The sequence below is a fragment of the Stigmatopora argus genome, chromosome 15, assembly GCF_051989625.1.
Source record: "Stigmatopora argus isolate UIUO_Sarg chromosome 15, RoL_Sarg_1.0, whole genome shotgun sequence".
NCBI classification, from domain to species: Eukaryota; Metazoa; Chordata; class Actinopteri; order Syngnathiformes; family Syngnathidae; genus Stigmatopora; species Stigmatopora argus.
The window spans coordinates 4370118-4385941 of NC_135401.1; the positions used below are offsets into that span (position 1 = coordinate 4370118).

General features: G+C 39.9%; 1 protein-coding gene across 2 annotated transcripts; it reads left to right on the forward strand.

The window, feature by feature from the left end:
• Positions 1–440: 440 nt before the first annotated feature.
• Positions 441–15258, forward strand: ubr1 (ubiquitin protein ligase E3 component n-recognin 1). Of its 2 annotated transcripts, none has more exons than XM_077621201.1 (47): positions 441–522; positions 1432–1691; positions 2263–2341; positions 2499–2609; positions 3641–3768; positions 3860–3998; positions 4454–4516; positions 4727–4850; positions 4932–5039; positions 5298–5386; positions 5464–5562; positions 5677–5834; positions 5911–6010; positions 6096–6224; positions 6304–6484; positions 6566–6618; positions 6917–7027; positions 7153–7218; positions 7761–7868; positions 7939–8008; positions 8081–8205; positions 8281–8333; positions 8411–8513; positions 8584–8632; positions 8743–8897; positions 9335–9434; positions 9520–9617; positions 9712–9792; positions 9891–10072; positions 10148–10353; positions 10679–10778; positions 10870–11022; positions 11100–11200; positions 11273–11369; positions 11450–11598; positions 11675–11724; positions 11791–11887; positions 11962–12029; positions 12124–12271; positions 12619–12706; positions 13113–13249; positions 13510–13618; positions 13705–13761; positions 13870–13947; positions 14019–14189; positions 14270–14371; positions 14452–15258. In XM_077621201.1, the coding sequence occupies exons 1-47, from the start codon at positions 478–480 to the stop codon at positions 14591–14593; spliced, it is 5220 nt and encodes a 1739-aa protein (XP_077477327.1). In that variant the 5' UTR covers positions 441–477; the 3' UTR covers positions 14594–15258. The 2 variants fall into 2 exon arrangements, with proteins under 2 accessions (XP_077477327.1, XP_077477328.1); XM_077621202.1 differs by having other exon boundaries at positions 7960–8008.
• The last annotated feature ends 566 nt before the right edge of the window (positions 15259–15824 follow it).

A 15824-nucleotide genomic window follows, 5' to 3' on the forward strand; every position in this document is an offset into this window, starting at 1 on the left:
AAAATCAATTTATTTCCCATATTATTGCATTCTGGGTTAATTTTTCTTCAGTTTATCATCTGAAATCCAATTATTATTGACTATGCCATTCTTTCAGTACCTTGTTTTTGATATCACTCATCATTATTTGCATTATCCTTTTCATACACTGAGTAAAAAATGTTTTTATTTTACAGTATAAAGGAATATAACATACATTACAATTAAAAATAAAGAAAGATGGAAAATTAGGCACCTTTCGGTGCACTTCTGTTCTCCTGCGATGTTTTGTTTACAAAATAAAATGATTGTATGCCCGCAGGAGAAAAGAGCAAAACGAGCATCAAGACAAATGAGCCAATATTTTTTGAATCGGAAAATTATTTCCATATTTTAGATGCTTAGAATATATTCCATGTAACAAATTAGAAAATGCATTATATAGTATGTCAACAATCTGGTGCTTCACGACAGCCCATCCTTTACGGCAAATGAAATATGGCGGAGGCTAAGCAACCTTTTGACGAGGTGGAGCTTCTAAAGGTACAGCTTTCAACAATCTTACACGAATGACACCTTGTGCGGGAATTTGGGGGCCAAGTAAGAGGCTCCAACGTGTTTGTAAACGATCTCATTTCCCATTTAAATGCGTTTAAATGATGTTCTACTTCTACGTCTAGCTAGCAGTTGCATTAGCCCGTGTAGAGACTCACTAATGTCTGCAGTATACTTCAAGAAGTCGTCGACTTCGTTTTTATGCCGATCAAATAAATAGAGATGCGTGGTTAAATGTCCTAATATTTTATCTAAAATCGCTTAAACCGATGATAAAGAAAATTGAGAAATCAGAACTGCGCGACTTTCTCCCCCAAAAGTTAAATTATTGAACTTCCAACCCTCACAAATAATTTCATCGGAACTATTTAACGCAGATTACACTCATTTTATTACCCTTTCCTTATTTTTGTTAAGTCAAGGCACATATTTTGTATTATGCCTATTTATTATGTGTGCACTTTAAGGGGACAGATTTAAATCTCATCGTACTTGTACCATGATTATAAAGGCATTCGATTCAATAAAACATATGTATTACGAATATATAAATAAACAGTACTGAATAGTTGGTTGAATTACGTAGAAAATGGGTATCAAAGACTAAATTTTTAGCTCAGACATGCTACACCATATTTATTAAAGATGACAGGCAGAAAAACTTGCATTCGTTTTCTGAACTGCTTATCCTCACAAGGGTCGTGGGGGGTGCTGGAGCCCATCCCAGTTAACTATGGGCACCAGATGGGGGACATCCTGAATCAGTGGCCAGCAAAATCGCATTGGAGAAGGAGCACTACAACATTACCTATTAACAAAGGATGAACATTTGTCTAAGGAAAATACATTAAATTGTATCCCCTGCTTTTATTAATGTTATCTTTTGTTGCTTTGCAGGAATGGCAGGCATCCGCAGATCTGAAACCGGCCCTGTACGACTACTTGAGGACGTGGGTACCTCAAATTTACTGTTACAAGGCGGAGTCCAACTTAAAAGAAGAAGAAGAGCAAGTCCAAAGACAACTACTCCGTCCACTCGAGTGCTTTCTGTTTGGTGAAGATCCCGATGAAGGTGTAAAGAAGTTCAAGCAGAGCACTTCATCTTCCCAGCTCTGTGGCCGGGTCTTCAAAGAAGGAGAGACAGTCTACTCTTGCAGGTTTTTAAATGATTCTTCAATGTGTTGGAGAAATGTGCATTTTCATTGTTTTGATGTGATGGATGGCATGACTTTGTGGGTGAAATGATCAGTTTTAAGAACTGTGATGCTGTTTGAAGTCTGAATCCTGGCTGTGACTAGTTTGTGGTTTGTTCTGCATGTTCTCTCTTTGCAAATATTGTGGGTACTTTGGCTTTTTTTCCACATCCAATATTCTCGACAACAAACATGGATAATACGTTTCAACAACTTAGTAATAACTTGAAAAATTGTAATCATACTTTGGGCGAAAATTCTGCCCTTTTATAATGCTTTATGGATTGATACATTTTTGCATTATCCCCCTAGCATAACATTTTCAAAGATAATTGTGTGTTAACACTTTTTTTATTTAGGCCAAGTTTTGGGGTAAACATGAATGCAGTCTCAAGTTTCAACTTTGGTTGTGTTAAAATTTTGACAGTTACCTCTTCAGCACTAAACCATCATAACAAATGAGTCTGATAAAATGTTAAGATTAAAGAAAAAAAATCATTAGTGACCACATACTTTTTCTTTTACCATCTTGCAGGGATTGTGCAATAGATCCTACATGTGTACTATGCATGGACTGCTTCCAGGAGAGCGTGCACAAAAATCATCGTTACAAGGTGGGTGCAAATATTGACTGCAATTGTTTTTCTTCCATATTGAAAGAATCTCAAAATTATTTAACTATTTAACAGTGTGTGAAAAGAGCCACGTGAAAGGATGTCTATCTCCGTCAATGGTGTGTTTTACACTGTGACATGTATATTTTTTTCTTAGATGCACGCATCATCTGGTGGGGGGTTCTGCGACTGTGGCGATGTGGAAGCCTGGAAAATTGGCCCGTGCTGTTCCAAACACGATCCAGAGGCAACCACTGCCATGGTTACGGTAAGTTACATAACTGAGCTCAAAGAAGCACATCGGCGGGACATACTTGTCTCTTTTTGTGTCACTGAACTCTTATTTGCTCATTCTAGATGACTTCTTCTGTCTTTTTCGTGGCTTTGGCTGTATAAAAATGACGTACCGTGAAAGCAACAATAAGAATATTTCATTTCTATTCGCATGATTATGTTTTCTAACATCTGATTTTTTTTTTTTTTTAAATTTAAATTGTATTTATTTTCGTAGCTGTTGGGCTGCTGTTTGTCAGATAAGTCTAATCAGATTTGCCTTTGTCCAGATCTCGTAACCCAGACTGCCTCTCGGCTGTTTCCGCAAATAACAGGTGCCATCAGAAGCAGAGGGAATGGCTACCATCAATTTGGATGTTACTTCTATAATCAAAGTTTTGCATTTAATGGAATTATTAAATGCTCAAGTGGAGTTTGAAAAAAAAAAGCAGTCGAGTTGCATGTTTGTTTGGCCTGTCTGCTCAATGTTAGACATTTGTGTGAAATATTGGGATTCCAGGCGGAATGTTTGCTCCCTTGAGAATTACTAGTTCGTCATGGAAATGTTATTCTAACCCCAAAAATAAAAAATGTAATGTTTTTCACATGATGGAACTAGAACTAGCATCCAAGTCTCAAGGTTACATGGGCAGACACTAAATATATGCATGAAAGGAAAAGGTTTTTTGCTACGGTGAATAAAATAATCAAATGAAAAAAGATAGAGATGCCAGTGACTCAGTATGACAACATACCCCTACGCTACTGTCAAACAAGTTCATTGAACGACTTTCGTAGCCTTGAGTTGAGTTGAACAACATGTCAGAAGTTGAAGACCCTCTGTCCTATTTTACATGAGTCATTGTTTGCAATAACGTCTCCTGAATTCATTTCCTGTGTCACTAGCAGAAAGTATTACTTCCCATGTAGGAGCAAAGTTCTGTTCAAAACGGAGCTCCCACCTCCACTGCCTTTTTATTTTCTAAAATTGGTATGAAATTTTAAGCTATAAATCATGTTTTCCAGAATGACTGTTCATTGGAGCCAGAACTGTGTCAGCGTGTTGAGACGCTCTTCAGGGTATTGCTGAACTACTTCACAGATTTCATGGACTGGGCGGAAGGGCAGCAGCTTTTAGGTCTACTCAAACCCGAGTAAGGCTGCCGACCTTATTTCACCCACTTAACTGCATTTGATGTGTACACAAAACAGCCGCCTTAACCGAGCACATCTTCATTCTCGCAGGGAAAAAGAGAACACATTCTTCTGTATGTTATACAATGATGAGCACCATTCATACGACCATGTGATCTACACCCTGCAGCGGTCTGTTAATTGTGATCAGTCTGAAGCACAGAATTACATGGCACTTATTGACAAGGAGGTACAGTATAACGAAAAAGTCTAGACTCTAGTTAAAATGCTATGTTTTTGTCATAGAAAGACAAATTATTTCAAAGATTTTTCCTCTTATACATGTAGGAGCGTGTGATATGAGGATATATCGTTAAGATGATCAACATGTTGATTTAATGAAGCCGAAAGATCATTAAATCATCTTAATGGGGTCAGAAACTTATTGCTTACGAGACGTTTTCGGTTGTATTGAGTTGGGTGTCTTGCGCTCAGCCTAATACAACTTCTTCTGACATAAATGAGCTGTGACATCTGCTCGTTAAGTGATACATTGATGTGGGACACTTCAAACGTGCCACAATTATATACTTCATTTTCAAGTTGTATAATTTTTTAAGTTGTGTGTCAAATTTGTATTCATTTCAGCAATAGCACGTGTTACTCTGCTTTTTAACGCAAACATGACTTAATTATTCTGCACAGGGTCGGCGGGCAGTAAAGAAAGGAAGCCTAGAGTCATGCGAGCAAGCAAAAGAGCTCATCAAGGTAAACATTGATCATGTGATTCGGTTGGCCCTTTCTAGGAGGCCAAATAAATTGTTAAATGTCATTTTAAAGTGCTGGTGACAATAATCTATAATTTAGTGAGTTTGCTTTGCAAATAAAGCTCATAGAATTTGGTAATAAATAATAATAATCTTCTATAAGTTTTTTTTTTACAGCAAACTTTACTATTTTTGTCTGTTTATGCTGCAGTACAACTCGGAGCATATTTCCCTGCAACCGCTACACGTAGAAGTCCTCCACTCATCCGTCGTTGCTCACCAAACATTCGCCCTGCGTCTGGGTCTCTGGTTCCAGCAGATCATCGGTTACTCAGGTTCTGCCACAGACGCATTCTAACCTCGGTGTCAGACTGTAATGTTGCCCATCTTTCAAACGTCGTCTTGCGTGTTTGCAGTGGGCTTCAGGCAGGCCTTCTGCCGAGTTGCAATGGAGCCCAACGCAGAACCGACCAACATTTGCTGCATCAGCAGGCTCATGTTGCTCGATGCCAAACTATATAAAGGTAGGTAGCGCCGTCATTAGCTGTCAATAAAGTGCAACTCAGGCCTTCTCCACACGTATCAGGTTATTTCACAAGAATATATTTATTTTTTTATTAATAAATTGCTAAGTCTTTTAAAATAAAGTCAGGCATCAACAGTGGGACTCAAACCTGGGAGAAAAAATACTGTGTTGACAAAGCCCTGCTACGTGTGGACATGGCCTCGGTATTCACTGGTATGATTGACGTGATATGACAACCTTTGTCTTTTTCTTAAAGGAGCGCGCAAAATTGTACACGAGCTCATTTTCTGTAGCTTACTCATGGAGACTGAATTCAAGAGGCTTTTTGCAATAGAGTTCACAAAGGTAACAGCATGTTTTAAATTTAAAATCAAACAAAAGAATATTTTTGATAAGTTTCTTTAAATATCTGCTCTTTTCAGCTGTACAAGGATCTACAGCATAACTTTATTGATGACGATCATGAACGGAGTATTTCCATTACTTTACTGTCTGTTCAGATCTTTACTGTGCCCACACTGGTGAGTGCTATATATTGTCCATACATGATTGGTTCAGCTACCGGAAAATAATAAATGTAAACATTTTTAAATGTTTTAAAATGTCATTTTTCTGTCTTTTTGGTTCTCCTTTAGGCCAGGTACCTGATTGAAGAAACAAATGTCATTACAAGGATAGTTAATACAGTCATGGCCCTGTTAATGGAGCATTTAGATGTAAACAATCGCTTCTTTTTCCTCGGTTACAACTCTGAGAAGTTCTCCCGTATCCAGGTCATTTTCCATGACCTCAGGTAGTGAGAACCATTGAAGGTTTTAGCAGCCTGTTGGTTTATTTGTTCTTTTCTGATGTGTAAATACCTCTCCTAGGTATATTCTGATCAGTATACCGTCTACATGGAGTTGTAAGCTTCGGAAACAGTTCAAAGAAGGCTTCAATGCCTTTCTTGGCCTTCTCAAATGCATGCAGGTAGTGTATTCTCACATTTATCATCTATTCTTTCTTGGTATATCAATACTGATTGATAACCTTGGTGACCACCATTGTTCTTTAGGGTATGGAAGAAGTTATGCGTCAGTTTGGTCAACACATTGCTGTCGAGCCTGAGTGGGAAGCCGGATTTGCGTTGCAGATCCAACTCCGACACATTCTCGCAATGTTCCAAGACTGGTGCGCTTCCGATGTGAGTTTCCGTCGACCGAGTCCTCCAATATTCTGTCAGGCCCTCCTACTTATAACATTTTTCCTCACCTCGTCAACAGGACAAGATTCTGCTAGAAGCCTTCCGAGATTGCCACAGAGTTTTGCAGCAAAGCAACAATCAACCTTTCTCCAAGGAGGCAACCGACCACTACATATGCAAACAGATCCTCAATCTTCGGCCCTACAAAGTGTCTCAGGAACCTGTCAGCATACATTTACCCCTATCCAGACTGCTTGCAGGTAGACTGTTGCTATTTCAATGTTATTCATTGACTGTCTCTACCATCAATGTAGTATTTACGTGCCTTCTGTGGTCCCTAGGCTTGTATGTGCTTATTTGCAAGAACGGGTTATGTGAGCAACTGTTTATCAAGGTAAGTAAAGCTTTTATTTAGATAAATGTGTGGACCAAACGGTAGCGAATTTTACCCTTAACATTAGATACCCGGCATAAGAAAGGGTTCTATCTTTCATTAAACATTAAATTATTTATTGTCATTTTAATTCTTAAGGTTGTATTGAAATACTCTGAATTGTTACCCAAGGTGAGGTAACATTTATATGAATAGAAATCCTGAATAGTTGAATGATGCATAAAATTCAGGGAAATGCCAAATACACTGTTTTCACTGGTGTTGTATTTAAAAAATATGTTTTCCCAATAAATGGCAGGAATGTTACGACTTCTCCCAATTGGCTGAGCATCCTCTGCGATGCGTGGTACTTGCTGCACAGGTATCCGCTGAAATGTGGCGCAGGAACGGGCTGTCTTTGGTTAGCCAGGTGTGACGTGTGTTTTTTTTCTTTTTATATCCCCAGTTTGCTCTAACAGTCTTGCAATACTTGGTGCGTGATTTATTGCTTGGTACATATTGCGATTTCAGACAATATTTCCCTCCCATTCTTAGGTGTACTACTATCAAGACGTGCGATGTAGAGAGGAGATGTATGACAAAGACATCCTTATGCTTCAGGTTTGTTCATTTCTTTTATTTACATGCCTCTAATACAACCAGAACAGACTCATGGTGGACTACTTTAGTCCAGTGGTCCACAACCTTAAAGCTCTTTCTTTTTCTTGGGGACCGGCTAATGGGGATGGCGACAACTTAAGACAAAATTGTGTCTAGGTGGGGTCGGTGCACGAACGATACCTACAACGGCAAAAAAATACAAGTACAATAGCAATTATTTATTATTATAACAACTTTTCTCATTTCAAGTAGGAGGGAGAGATTGAAAACGTTAATATTTTTTACTCTGGTTGGGGACCACTGCTTTAGTCGACTCGTCTCTAAGAAAAGCATGGCGGCCCTCAAGGTTTATAAAGCACTGGGAAATTCTGCCCTACACGTATAAATGTTTTTCAAAATTTTAGTGCATAAATTAGATTAATGAATCCAATTTAGACTATGCTGTATTACTCCTTTCTTTAGTATTCTAAAGTGACCTGTGGGATTCCAGTTTAATTGAAAGGAATTTAATATAATCCATTTGTAAATAACACTGTTTACAGATAGCTGCTTCGAGGATGGACGCCAACCATTTTATCATGCTGCTCTTAATCAGATTTGAGCTCTTGAGTTACTTCAATGAAGGTTATTTCATCCGAGACCACGTACCCGTAAGTCAGGACACAACATCTTTAACGTTTGCCGGCCTTGGAGTGTTTAATAATGTGGCTACATTGCCAGAACGAATTATTATCGTTGCAGTGGAATCGACTGTCAGAAGAGATGCTGTATCTCATTATCGTCATAGTTGGTACTGCAACTTTATGGCTCAAATTTTAGTTTTGTCACTGCTCCATGCTATAGCTGACCAAGGTGATTGCAGGTGAGCGCTACATTCCCGGTGTCACTAACGTAACCAAAGAGGACGTAACCATGAGGGAAGTCATCCACCTGCTGTGTATCGAGCCCATGGCACATAGTAGTTTGGTCAAAGGCCTGCCGGATAACGTATGTTGCACTACTACGATATTCTGCGTTATGCAGTAAAAGTCAGGTCTAATAAATGACAATGTTTTTTTCTAGGAGAGCCACGAAACAGGTCTGGAGTCTGTAATCGATAGTGTTGCTACATTCAAGTAAGTAATCAATAAGTGATATTTGTTTTCAAGGCTTAAGACCACCACCCCCAACCCACTTTTTTTTTTACATCTAGGAAACCAGGAGTGTCTGGGCACGGATTATATGAAGTGAAAAGGGAGCACTTGGTTCATTTCAACCCTTTCTTCTACCATTATTCAAAATCACAGCACAGCAAGGTACTACAACTCATTAAAGCGCTTGCTTTATTCATCATTCATAATATACTTCTGTCTGATTCGGTTCTAGGCTGAAGAGTCACAAAAAAAGAGGCGTGTTCACGAGGGGGCCGACAAAGGTGATCGCTGCAAATCCCTCTTCTACTTATCATAATACTCTTTTAAAAATATATATTTCAATTTTTTAAATTGTTAAAAAATTCCCTTTTGAATTTGTTTTTTTGCACAGCTCTGCGTCCTCCGGTGCCACCCCCTTTCTGTCCGGCCTTCTCCAACATAGTAAACCTTCTCTGCTGCGATGTCCTCGTCCACATCCTCAAATGCCTGCTGCAGAGGGCAGCTGAGGAAAAGTCCAATCTTTGGAGTGAAATCATGATCCAACGGGTAACAAAACCTCATAGACTAGATTTCCCATTACAATCACATTTTTCGCAGCAGTCATTTTGTAAGAGAAAATTGTTTAGCCAAAAATTAAGGAAAGATACCATATTTTTCGGACTATAAGTTGCACCAGCCAAATAATTCACAATGAAGAGAATAAATAACATATGTCGCAGTTTTGAGAGACATTTCTTTGTTTAATTGAACAGATATCAAGAAAAAAACATTGGAGGTTAAAGTAATAATAATAGCATAACATTTTAACATTTCTTTGATAACCTAAAAACATCTTATTTGTAAGTTGCAGATGTATTCATGTAACTGCATTTGCCAGATGTAAAACATCCCTTAGAAAAATCAATGACAAATATAACAGCAATGATATCCTTTGGCATGCATGCCTTGGGTGACACTAAACCGCTTTCTCTTGCATGTTTCAGGCCTTGCACATTATTGGCCAGGCTTTGCTTGAAGAAAAACGACAACTGGAGGAAGACGCTTCAGAGGACGTCGCTTTTGATTTTAGCCTGAAGGCTCGCAGTGAGTCGGCTTCTTCTCGGACGTATGAAACGGAAAAGGCTTATGTCTCTTTTTGCGTGGCATAATTTTGCGTCTCTTTTTCCAGGAGTCGAACACAACAAGTCTTTGTTCCTCTTTCTGTCGAAAATTAAAGGTGTTCGTTTGCTCGAAACCCAAAAGGACATGGTCACATGGCTTCTACAGGTAGCTGACGCCATCGGCATGTTTTCTTTAGCAATAACAGATCATCTACAGTATTTTAATAGTGCCCATCATTGTTCTTCTGTGAATATCCTAGATGTTTCAAATTATCAAGTGCCTCAGAGAGAAGTCCAGTCCAACTACCTCGATGAGTATGGAGACAAGCAAGCCTGAAGAGGTCATCACTACAGTATTAACTATCGCTTTATGTATTTTGTCTTGACCTACAAATGACAGATATCAATGTATATATATATTTTTAATTTGGTGCCACAGAGTGTTCAAGACAAAGAAAAAGCAGAGCGCAAAAGAAAGGCAGAAGCTGCCAAACTTCACCGCCAGAAAATTATGGCCCAGATGTCAGCTATGCAGAAAAACTTCATTGAGTCAAACAAGATGCTTTATGAAAACATGCCAGAAAGCGGCATGCACGGAGAGCCTGTTACATTGATGGAGAGGTCAAGAGAACATCTCCAAAATACTTTGTAGATCTCAAATGATCACTTGGGCATTGATATCTCTTCCTCTCACAGTGCAATTGAACAGAAGGAGCTGCGTGTCGCCATTGGGCCCCAACGAGGATCCACCCCCGCAGAACGGGAGGTGCTGACCTGCATTCTTTGTCAGGAGGAGCAGGAAGTGGCATCCCGAGCTCCGGCCATGGTACTGACTGCTTGTGTGCAAAGATCCACAGTGCTGACCCAGTGCAGAGGCAAAATGCCCACCAGCAGTGAAGACGGTCAGCCTCAATTCTCTCCCACAAAAACATACAAACACTCAAAATAATGCAATGTACCGTATTTTGCTGTTTACTATACCTCCCCAGTTAATATACCCGGGTATATTAAACGGCAGAGGTATATGAAATGGCGCACAAATGGGAGGCTCAAAAAAGCAAAAATCATTTAATATACCCGGGTATATTAAACGGCAAAATGCGGTAGTACCTAAACCAATAATCATTCTTACCCTGACATTGGGGATTAGTACAGTAATACAAATTTATGCATGAGGGGTTTTGTTGAAAACGAGATTTATTCTGCGTGTGTGTTTTTTTTTTACAGAAACAGCAGCATCCTACCCGTTATTCATGCCTCCGGATTTGGTTGTGGGAACCCACACGGGAAGCTGTGGACATGTCATGCATGCCACCTGTTGGCAAAAGTAAGTCATTGATAAAAGTATGAGTGGACGTCACTATTGAGGGACACATTGTTAATTACTGTGGATTTTTTTTTCTCGAATTGAATACTAGATATTTTGAAGCGGTCCAGAGCACCTCTAGAAACCGACTCCACACTGAACTAATCATCGACCTTGAGAATGGGGAGTACCTGTGTCCCCTGTGCAAGTCTCTCTGCAACACCGTTGTCCCCTTGATCCCCCTGGAGCCACTTGTATTTAACTAGTGAGTCCATTCCACCTACTTTATTTTAGTGAAGGCTAATCATTTGCATTTTAATTCATTTTTTTCATCTTTTGTAGTGAAAATGCAGAGATAATTGGTCAACATTTGACCTTAACTCGCTGGATCCATATCCTTGACGCCAGGATTAAAGGACTCCAATCCCTCACGCAGGATAACGGTGAGACGAGATGCACTGCAGTCTAATAGATTATATGGATAAAGGTTTAAATTTCATCACGCCTTCTTGCAGATTGCAACATGGAAACTATTAATGAGGGCGATGCAACGTTATGCGGAGAGAGTCAGACGGATTTTAGAGCTATACTGAGCTACGGCGTGCAAGAACCGTGAGAGTTCCTCTTTCTGTATCAACGCTGCTCCTTTTAACTTTGATGGCGAAATGTTTTTCTTCACTTCTCGTTTTTAGGAGGAAGCTTTCCGACGGTATAGTAGAGATGCTGGCTGTGTGCGCCACCACGGTGCACCGAGTCGGGCTTCAGACGGCACCCAATGAGCTGTGCCCACGTGTGCCCCTCATGGCCTGGAACACCTGCGCCTTCACTGTTCAGGCCATCGGTGGGACTTGGCGTTTTTCTTTTTTTACTGTATTTCTTGTCTGCAAATTTGCTTGATGCAAATTATGTTTTAACAGAAAACATCTTGTACGACAAGCCGCTCTTTGGGTCTTTACAAAATAGACAGGTTGGTCTGTAACATGAGTAAATGTTAAAAATAGAATATCATCTTGAAATGCTTTATTTATTATAGTTGGCAGGTCTGAAGGCGATTGTGCAGTTTTCAGCAGCAGAGAGAATAAAAAGCCCCCAGGCTGTTATCCAAAGACACTTCACTGATATGTTAGCAGGTGCATATTTTATTTCCTTTTATTCATTTTTATACCTAACAGATTTTACATCATGAAATGTTCCAATATTCCAGTTTTGCTGCCGGTCATAAGCAGAAAGAATACACCTTCGATTTTGGAAGTTGACTTCTTCCATCTTCTGGTAAGTGGTGATAATTATTGGTAATGTAATTGGTCTGTTTTTTTTAACATGTACAACATGTTATTAGCTAATTGTGTGTTTTTTATGTTTGCAGGTGGGATTAGTGTTGTCTTTGCCCTCGTTGTATCAGGAGGAGACGGTAGACTTGCAGCCGTCTCCTGTCAGCTCTGCCTACAACCACCTATACATCGTGCATCTGGTTACAATGGCTCATGTGCTGCAGGTGATGCTCCTCGCAACAGGTAAACACATTGGAAACTTACTGTAATACAAAACGGCTCTCTTACTACTGCATTAAATGTTTACAAAATTTTCTAGACTAAAAGTTGAATTTTCTTCTTAGCTTGACTAGGCCTGCGACTAATACTCAAGTGCGACTTATGTTTTTCCACACTTTAAAGAAATAGTTGTTTTCTTATTATTTTATTTTTCACAAAATGCACCTCAATTTTATCATTTTTTTATGATTCCATTCTGTACAGTGTTTTTCAACCCTTTAAAAAATAGTTGTTTTTTTTATTGTATTTTATTTTTCACAAAATGCACCTCAATTTTATCATATTTTTTTTTATGATTCCATTCTGTACAGACCTTCCCGTAGTGGTTGGTGATGAGGAAACGGAGGAGGCAAGAACAGCAGCAGAACTTCACGCTGTTGTGTCACAGCACACTGGAAGGTACCAATTATTGCTCCTGTATAGTTTTCAATTTACCAATTCCCTATTTACAAATTTACAAATATTTACAAATTCCTATTTACTAATCTCGTCATACGCAGTTTCTGGGTATGATGACAATTAGGCTTTTTGTCGAGTCAATGATGATGACAAAGCCTATGTCCGATTATTATTATTATTATTAATTAATTAAACAAGACAGGGTTTAAGAATAAGATATTTTTTATAAATATTTTCCTTGTTAATGTCATTTGATCAGATTTGCAAGATATGCTACATTAAAAGTGAATGCTACTGCAAGGTTACTTTTACAGGAAAACTCTTTGTTTCCGACCATTTGATTTTGTAGTGACACACACTCGTTAAGCGGATAATCTATTTATTAATGTGTTTCTTTACTTTTTAGGCCACTTCCTGAGGTGCCAGGCAGCGCTGTAGCTCAAAGAGTGAAGACAGGAATCGAGTCTTTTTTGCGCTGTGCCGCTCTCTTTTTCAGCTGCCTTACTGGCGTTCGTCCTCCAGAGGAGCTTTCTTGTAGCACAGGTGTGTGGCACTTTTTTGGTCATCTGGTGGGGCGGAGCTAAAGGACAGCAAATTATTAGCAATGGTCTGGAATCAAGCTACGCACCAGATGCGAATAGCAAGTTTTTCCAAATGTTATAATTTCATATATCATAAATTTAAGATCATCTTCCAAAATTACACCAAAAAAGAATGGCTTATTGGTTATTTGAGGTGCACTTGTGACCTGGTATCTATATGTGCATTATATCTACTCTACTAAGTGTACTTTTGTCTTGCAGTTTCTTCTCAAGGTCAGATGGAAGCATTATGCAGTTACTTGGCACTTCCCTCCAATGTGTTCCAGCTCTTCCAGGAACACAAAGACACTGTGGCACCCCTGCTGCATAGGTCGGTGTTTCATATTAACAGCTTTCTTTCATTCAACGATGAGTTGATCAACATAAATGAATTAATAAACATATGGGTGTTTTAAGGTGGTGCAGCAGTCCAGCAGTAACCAAAGGTCTGAAAGGCAAGACCCAGACAGTCAGGTAGTTGACTTGTTTTATTTTATTTGTTCAATAAATAACCGGGAATATCTGCTCTTTTTAATTTAAAACACAAAAGATCAAAAGTGAAATGTTGACCTCATTTAACAGATACCCGAGGAGAAGAAATCGACTTATTGACCTCCCAGAGGATTACAGCACTTTGTTAAATCAAGCCAGCCATTTTCAGTAAGTGCACTATGCCTCCTCCATTTGGAGAAAAGGTCTCGGCTTTCGGGTCTCACGTCTTTTCCTTGCAGATGTCCCAAGTCTGCGGACGATGAGCGAAAGCATCCCACTCTGTGCCTCTTCTGTGGCGCCATGCTATGCTCCCAGAGTTCCTGCTGCCTCAGTCAGCTGGAGGGAGAAGTTGTGGGGGCCTGCACCGCGCATGCCGCCACTTGTGGCGCAGGAGTTGGCATGTTTCTCAGGTCTGATTCAAATCTTGTTGAGATCTGTCCTTAGATTTCGCTCCGTTTTGGAAAGTGATGTCATTTCTATCGTCTAACAGGGTACGAGAGTGTGAAATTGTACTGATGGCCAGTAAAACCAGAGGAAGCACATATCCTGCTCCATATTTGGATGACTACGGAGAGACTGATCCTCACCTTGGGTAACAACTCTGTTTATTGGACGGTTGGCTCTTTTGTAAGGTGAAGTGTAACGATTTTAATGCTGTGGCTTGTTTCCAAGGAGGGGCAATCCACTGCATCTTTGTCCAGAACGCTACCGCAAGTTGAAGCAGATGTGGAAACAGCATTGCATCCTGGAGGAGATCGCTCGCAGCCTGGAGCTGGTCAATGTCATGTTTGCTTTCGACTGGCAAATGTTGTGACGTCGGATGGATCCAGCTGTGCGGACCTAGCCGTCCTCGTCGATACACGTGCGTATAAACACGCACATCGCGCTTCCTTTGGGAGCCGCAGCCTCCCTCTCGAGCTCAGAGAGTTTAGAGAGAGCAAGTCAAAGAGCACTAAACAAAGGAGAAAAGGACCGGGAGAAATTAGAGGTCGTGTCTTTGATGAGCAAAGCGCATTAGCCTTGATTTAATGTGTCCTCTCTGAGAATTTCAATAATCACTTGTAAATAGACACTCGTTCAAATGAAGAGACGCATTACATCAGAGACACACGCCATCATTCATTTTATGATGTTGTGATCATATAATTAGCCTTTTTTTATTATTGTTTTCCGCAACTCACTAGCGTAGCGTCTGACAAGCAAACTTTTACTTTTTCCCGTCTTTCAAATTTTAACACACACATCACAAACATGCACAGTTTGAGGCCAAACATAAAGACAGTACTGTATTGATTGAATGTAACCTTCCCCTGATTAACAAGGTCACTTTTCAATACTCCTTCCAGTGAACAAAAAAAGAATGTGGCAAAGTTTATTGCAACATATTTTCTTCCTGTTACCCTTTGGAAACATTGTGAATTGAATTTGCTTGTGCTGTTTGATAGCACAACATGATAATAAAATCACCTGTCTAGCGAATACCCCAGTCTCATAATTTGACATGCACTACATAAACAAATGGTTTTCATTGTGAAGAAGGTGTTGAAGGTGTATACTATTAATCACGTTCAAAAGTGTAAAACGGCAGTAAACAAATTCAAATGAAGCTATAAGTTTAGTTTGAGGTGCCTTTGACTATACTCCCGAATAAAATTCAGACGTTCCCATGTGCCTTTAACACATTGCTGGACATTGACTATGCTCGACGGTACTCGGACGTTTCGTCGAAAGACGTTTGGTCCCCGGACGTTTGGTCGACCGGACGTTTGGTCGACCGGACGTTTGGTCGACCGGACGTTTGGTCGACCGGACGTTTGGTCGACCGGACGTTTGGTCGACCGGACGTTTGGTCGACCGGACGTTTGGTCGACCGGACGTTTGGTCGACCGGACGTTTGGTCGACCGGACGTTTGGTCGACCGGACGTTTGGTCGAACGGACGTTTGGTCGAACGGACGTTTGGTCGAACGGACGTTTGGTAGAACGGACGTTTGGTCACCGTGTTGTTACTGTTGAAACCAGCTCTCAAAATTATCATCATGAGAG